This window comes from Trachymyrmex septentrionalis, unplaced genomic scaffold (genome assembly GCF_001594115.1).
Source record: "Trachymyrmex septentrionalis isolate Tsep2-gDNA-1 unplaced genomic scaffold, Tsep1.0 scaffold22, whole genome shotgun sequence".
In the NCBI taxonomy this organism is placed as follows: domain Eukaryota; kingdom Metazoa; phylum Arthropoda; class Insecta; order Hymenoptera; family Formicidae; genus Trachymyrmex; species Trachymyrmex septentrionalis.
The window spans coordinates 4,530,779-4,537,666 of record NW_017305375.1 but is presented as its reverse complement, the minus strand read 5'-3'; the positions used below and the strand labels follow the sequence as shown (position 1 = coordinate 4,537,666).

The window sequence follows — 6,888 nt, the reverse complement described above, 5'->3', positions numbered from 1 at the left end:
TGTGTGTGTGTGTGTGTGTGTGTGTGTGTGTGTGTGTGTGTGTGTGTGTGTGTGTGTGTGTCATAAAAATTCTTAGAACTTTAAAGAGAAAAGATTTAACTTCAGATTTTAATGATATCATATATGAACTACTTATTAAAGTGTTCTTGAATTTAATTAAAAAAATTTTGTAAATTAAATTCAAGGATACTTTAATAAGTAATTCATACTAAAAAATTAATTTTTTTTAAATTCATTTTTTCAAAATTTTGATTATTTTTTCTATATATATATTATTATGTACATCTGATTTCTGAGGATGTCAATATAAAATTAAATAATTTCAATAAATAATATTTCAAATTTGATGTACATTATACTGTATACAGGATCTGAAGGGATTAAAGAGAAAAATGTTGCTTGTAAAATAATGAAATGTTACATTTCAGATAGCAAGGTATCGTCTATTTAATATAATTAGTTGGTCATTCTTAACGAATCTGACGTTCTATCATCATAAAAGTGACGTGAATTTGTCACAGCCACACAACGTTATATTAACCAGCGTCGAAAATACGTCATTATTTTTGTATTATTAACGGCATAAATAAATGACGTTATTAATTGATCATTAATAACGTTACCAATACATCATTGATTAGTCATTTATCTGATGTTAATAAGTATAACGTTGTAAATATGTAAAAAATAAATGACGTCACACAAACACAAATAATTCAAAATGATTAACTATCAATGTCAAAATGACTACAGTTTGCTATCTGAAATATAAACTTACAAATATTTTATAGTTGCAGAAATAGAACATAATTGTGTGTAATTATTACACAATATTTTACGCGTGTGAAAATTGAATAACATTTTGTTCACATGTCGAGGATTTACTGGAACAGCGACATAATTCAAAAATTGTCATTTTGGAGTTGCTTACAGAAAAAAATGAAAATATATAGAAAAAAGAAAGAACATTTTTATTTCTTTATAATTATTTAAATTCATTTTCTAGAAAAAGAGTTTTGTGAGCTATGTCGTCGTTTTAGCAAATGCGTAATGTATATTTTCATCAATGACCGACTACAGTAAACAGAAACAAGGAAGAAAAAATATCATTAATTTATAATAAACAATAAGAATCTTAATTTATAATAGTTATTTAATAGATTCGTCATTCTTATGGAAAAAAAAACATTGATTCTCTTTGGCTGTTTATAACTGCTAATTAGTTAAGGTAGTACATTTACATTAGTCAAACGTTATAATTTAAACAACAATATAAATAAATATGTTAATAAAAACGATACACATCTAAATTATTACATAAATTAATAATCTATTTTTTTATTTTTAAATATTCTAAATTAAAAATCGAGCTCTCATGCTAAGTATGAAATATTGTTATCCACCATCTTTAATGTATAAGAAATCCTGCAATAACGATGATAGAAAGTATTCTATATATTTGACATCTCGTTGCACCTACAGAAACAAACAAAAAATTTCAAATATTAAATTAATAAATATAAAATTAGATTATTAGTATTAATATTCTAATATAAAGATATTGAATAAATAGAGCTCTTTTAGAAAATTACAAACTTTTTATATTAAAAAATTATTATAAATACTTAAAAATTATAAATATTTTTACCATTATCACTAAATTGAACACAATCCCGCAGCTCCTCCATCAATGTATAGCCTTCGGTACAAATGCAGAAGCCTATGTGAAGAGATATAAAATAACATTTGAGATTGAATTCTTTCGTAATAATGAATTTTATATTTAACGAACGGTACCGTTAATACAATCCACTTTTGATTTCGAAGTCGAATTGGAATCTTTCAAAGTTGTCGTGATGCAATGGTGGTGAGTTTCGCAACGCCCGCCAAGTTCTGAAACACAGAATTGTCTAGCATTACCATACATTGTAGTATTAATTTAAACAAGATTGGACATACATTCATATTTCCACCCTTTATCAGTATTAAGCTTTAAATTAACTGATTCCACGTTTAATTTATTCTTAATAGAAAATTAGCGCGTGACATTATTTGGAGTTGAAGTGATCACTTAGCGGTAAACGCAAGATGTGAGCAGAGATCCAGATGTTCGATACTTGCCTACGTCGACGAAACATCGATGACCACGTTTATGGGAACCGGCGACGCAGTCACACGTCTTGTTCACGCCACATTGGCTATGCTTCAAGAACAGTTGGCACTGAGATTGCTGCTCGCACTTCTCACCAATCCAGGAAGCGGCTTTCAAACACCGCTGATCGCCCTTGGCCAACACATAATCCATTTCGCAATCGCATCTGTTGTGCACACACTTTGAATTCTGCACAAAGCATTCGTCATCGCTATTGCAGTGCTCGCCCAACTCTGAAAAGCAGTTTAGATTTGACAAATGTAGATATTTTATAAATTCTAAGATACTTATAAATATCATGAAAATTGACAAACTGTTTTTTGTAAAGAATTTCTCATCCTTATTTTATTTGTTGATTTAAAGAGAACTGATAATATAAATATAACATTGTTCTTGTATGATATAATACATCGTTAAATTCGTTAAATAATTACTTTAAATGGTATGCAATTATTAAATTAATATATATTAATTTTTTAATTTATATTATGTATTATAAAAAAGATTAGGTATTATATCGTATAAATTATATAAGTATAAAAATTATATGAATTAATTAATATTAAATTAAGTAAATTTTAGAAAAAAATAAAATAAAAATTGAAAAGGTTAGCATAATTGCAGATTGAAAAATGATTCTTTAAATGAAATGAAAGAAAGATTCTTGAAAAAAATATTTATAACCATTTTTATAATTCTTGTAGTACTTACTAACACTCGGTAAACAGTTGGTATTGTCAAGATTCGCATGATGATGCAAACCGCAAGAGCAGAAACCGTATTCACAAAAAGTATTCTTGATGTGACAATTACGGTTTGAGCGACAACGTTTTCCCAAACCTAAATGCAAGAAGAAAATAGTAATTGTAATTCTAATTACATACCTAAGTTGATGTTTATTCAATTAACCGACTTTCTTTTACATTAGATTGTCGTGCAGAGATGCAAAAAAAATCATAAACATACATAATTTATGTGCAGTGGAAGTAATGCTAACGATAAAAGATGAGACGCGTCGTTTCATTATATATTATGAGTAATTATTCATAATTTTGCTTTATGGCACTAAATAATAGACCGTTGCATCATCTCTTGTTATTACACACTAACTCGGGTTATTTATTTTTCCCATAAATATGGGCATAAAGAAAGGTTGGGCTAGGCTTGGGATACTTCCCAGGAAAAGTTATAACTGACTCACCGATAGACTCGTAACACCTCCCGTCCGTGAAATGAGAATCGTGGGCACATTGACAAGTGCCTTCTCGACATTCCGATTGCGGTGTAAACGTGAATTCACACTGGATGTCCTCTTCACAGGGATCGCCGATGTGACTAGCCACTGTTGAAATAACGTGTTTTATGCCCCTGTCTCTAAACGTTGCGCATTTTATTACGTCTATACTCGCGATGAAAGAATTTCTCGCCTAGTAGTTAACAAGAGTTCGAATAATCTTTCTCTCTTTGTGAATGTACAGTATTCGGAAATAATATTGTTAGCTACATAATGCCAAATTAGTCAAATATGTATAATCCAAAACAATTTTTAAGCATGATTCAGAGTTCATATATGTAGTTGGTAAGTAAAATGTAATCATACACAAAGAAAAAGAGTGGCAGCAACTATTTAAAGGTGACAACTATACTTACATAATTTTAATACGTAGAATCAATGTACAGTGTAATAGTTGAATAAACTATTTTATAATTATTACTGCGTACATATAGCTGCAGTAACTGTAAAATAATAAATTAATTCTACATATAAACCCACTAATAATTGTCACAATTGCCATCACTATGTTTTTCTCTGCGCACAAAGCGTCCAACATGCGATTTTAATCGTAAAATGTTAGGCTAATGTCGGGTCGATAGAATAATGACCTAATTCTTTGAAGTTTACTTTAGGAGTTAATTTTATATTCACTCGCTTTACGTTCGAAAAGACCCTTTATCCAGAATCGGATTTACGCTGTCCTGACTCATTCATAGAAATTATTCGTGATCTCTGTCGGCTCAACGAGCACGACGAACGATACGCTCCAGGTGAGGCGGGATCGTGAGAAAGGAACGGATAGGAATAGGGATGAACGGATATCTCCGCGGGATCTCTCGTTTCTAAGGTCGATGACATTGTTCTCGACTATTCGAATAATTAGACCGAGATTCAGAACAGCGCTCGAAATTTCTTTAAAATCCTTTTTTATTTCTAATTTTACGTTAATATTAATAAATAAATAATTAATATGATCACGCTCTAGTAAAATGCGATGAAATACATAGAATACCTCTCAGACTTTTATAGTCGATACCATCATTAACAATAACAATAATAATATTATTGGATAAGCAGTGGTAATTATTATATTATTGTATAATATATTTTCATTTTATAAGTTAAAATAACTTTTTTCCAATTTTTTATTTATGCGCAAACGTTGTGGTAACGATTGATTCAATCAAACATGTAATTTGTGTTTAAAATGTAATTTGTCTCAGACACGCATAACAATTTGCAGAAAGTAGAAATCTTCGGGCAAAGATAAATAAAACTGTTTATTGTCTGGCAAAAAAAATCCATATCTGAATGTCGCACTCGAGAAATGTATAAAATATGTAGAGTAGGTACCTCTCAGACATTTGTAGTTATTGTTAATCCTGAACTCGATGTGATCGTCCTTGCACGAGCAGGTCTGTTGATTCCGACAAAACGCATTTGGAATACAGTCGACATCGTATTTACACTGCGAGAAGGTTTCTGGAAAAAAAATATATATATATATATATATATATTTCTCTCGTTTGTGACATAATACGTTATTTATAGAGTCAGATCTAAACTCAACTGAGTGTTATGCTTAAAACTTATGCTGCTAGTAATTTATCGTCGCAGTTCGTAGTTGAAAAAAAAAAGGTAAAAAGAAGTAACGTAAAATTTTACATCTAATTAAAAAATAAAGGAACAAAAAAGACGACAACGGATGTATCAAGCGATCGGCTTTGTACTACGATTCCTGGTCAATTTACCGTGACATAACGACCCAATCGATTAGACGCGATCCGTGAAGACTGAACGGCCGAAGGATCCTCATATTTCACGGCAGTTGCGCGTTCCGGTATTCGTTCTTGTCCCCATTAATTAATTCGTAGAAATGAAAGCTAAAGTGTACTACCTATACTACTGTTATCGTACCGTCTAAACTTTGTTTGCTTACTGTTGCTCCGATTACTGTTACCGCGATCGTTGCATCGCAGAGACGGATCCTCGTTGCCGTTGACGTAGGTGATCGTCGCGCAGACGGTAACGGGTACGAGAACGAGGAGCCCCGTGAAGCCGCATACCGTCCATGTCCTCGTCATCCTCGCGACGACGGCGGACGCACGCCTCGTACGAAACGTTTCATCACCATCGGCCAACTTATTGTCATTTTCGGATCTTGCGAGAAGAGACCAGAGATTGTCCAACCGACTGATCGTCCCGATTGCTCGAAGGCCGCCACGTCACGCCATCCCAACGACCGGCTTACCGGCTAGGTTTAGCTCACGACGACGATCTCATTGTTTTCTCATCCGTTCAATCGTTGCGCAATCGTAGGCAGGGATTATACGTGGGTACATTCTCAGGTGGACATCATCGAGGCGTATCCCGCGCAATCATCGTTGAATCCCTTGACATTGTCTATCACTTATGTCGCTTTATCCTCGTCTGTTTAAGGCGAGACATCGACGAAACCGCTGTCATTCGATCTTCAACGAATTGACCTGGAACTTTGTTCGAGTCACGATGTCTCGTTAGATATTCAGAATAAAAGATTATGAGATTCCAACTTGAACCGTTAGAAATCAATTTACGTGAGATTTTACGTGATCTGTGATTTTCGTCTTTCGAAATTGATTTCGACTTAGGGTAGAGCCTAAAATGTTCGATGATTAATCAAAGGCTCGACATTTTCTTCAGTACACAAATCGAAACGTCGCTTATTTTTGTTGTTGGATTCAAAATTCGCATCGAATGACGAAATCTAATTAAGATTCGCAACATAAAAAAATTTTTCTTTCACTTATATTTGAATTTACAATAAATAATTACAAAAAATCATTATATCAAATTTAAATTGAATCGTGCTACGGCACGTAATTGATAATTATCTTATTATACGACTTTAGTTGATTTTAAATAACTAATTTTAGACGTTTCCAGTTCACAAACGATCGCGTGTAAAGAAGCTCGTTGCTATAGCATCGTCTTGTTTTGTCGATTTCGACAGGCGAAAGACACAGTTTAGAGTATATTCTTACGTATTCCGTTGCGAATCGATTTCGACTTTAATGCGCAAATATTGCACATTCATCGACAATAATCGTTGAGAATAGTTTTATTCGCGCTGATCGAGTTGTCACTGACGAGTAACAGGTGCTAAAATGTCTTAACGCGCCTTGGTACCGTTCGATTTGAATTAGAGCCGCATGTCGAAGTATCCTAATAGTGAATATGCGAAACATGTACTTAAACTGCGTACATATATAAAGCAGCATCTCTTCAAGACAAACTGTAAGCTTAATATAGAGTATTGCTATGTTTAGAGCGTTTAGTGTAGATACAAAAAAAACTTATAAAGCAGGTTCTCGAATTTTTCAAAATCGCGATACGTTTTGTTTTGAAATTTTTCTAGCTTATATGTGCTTTTTTTTTTTAATAATTTTAATAATATTATAAATTAAATTTTGTTATTACA

The 6,888-nt window shown here is 32.4% G+C and overlaps 1 protein-coding gene across 2 annotated transcripts in view; it reads right to left on the bottom strand.

Moving 5' to 3' along the window:
- Positions 1-1,373: 1,373 nt before the first annotated feature.
- Positions 1,374-6,888, bottom strand: part of LOC108748260 (tenascin-like) — a 9,568-nt gene continuing 4,053 nt past the window's right edge. Inside the window, exons 2-9 of one of the 2 annotated variants that reach the window (XM_018486297.1) lie at positions 5,368-5,920; positions 4,782-4,910; positions 3,354-3,494; positions 2,864-2,992; positions 2,122-2,385; positions 1,798-1,893; positions 1,649-1,720; positions 1,374-1,476 (exon numbers count right to left, since the gene is read on the bottom strand). In XM_018486297.1, coding sequence (XP_018341799.1) covers positions 1,409-1,476; positions 1,649-1,720; positions 1,798-1,893; positions 2,122-2,385; positions 2,864-2,992; positions 3,354-3,494; positions 4,782-4,910; positions 5,368-5,512 — 1,044 coding nt within the window. In that variant the 5' untranslated portion in view covers positions 5,513-5,920 and the 3' untranslated portion in view covers positions 1,374-1,408. The remainder of the gene's footprint in view (positions 1,477-1,648; positions 1,721-1,797; positions 1,894-2,121; positions 2,386-2,863; positions 2,993-3,353; positions 3,495-4,781; positions 4,911-5,367; positions 5,921-6,888) is intronic. The other variant, XM_018486298.1, reaches the window with a different exon arrangement.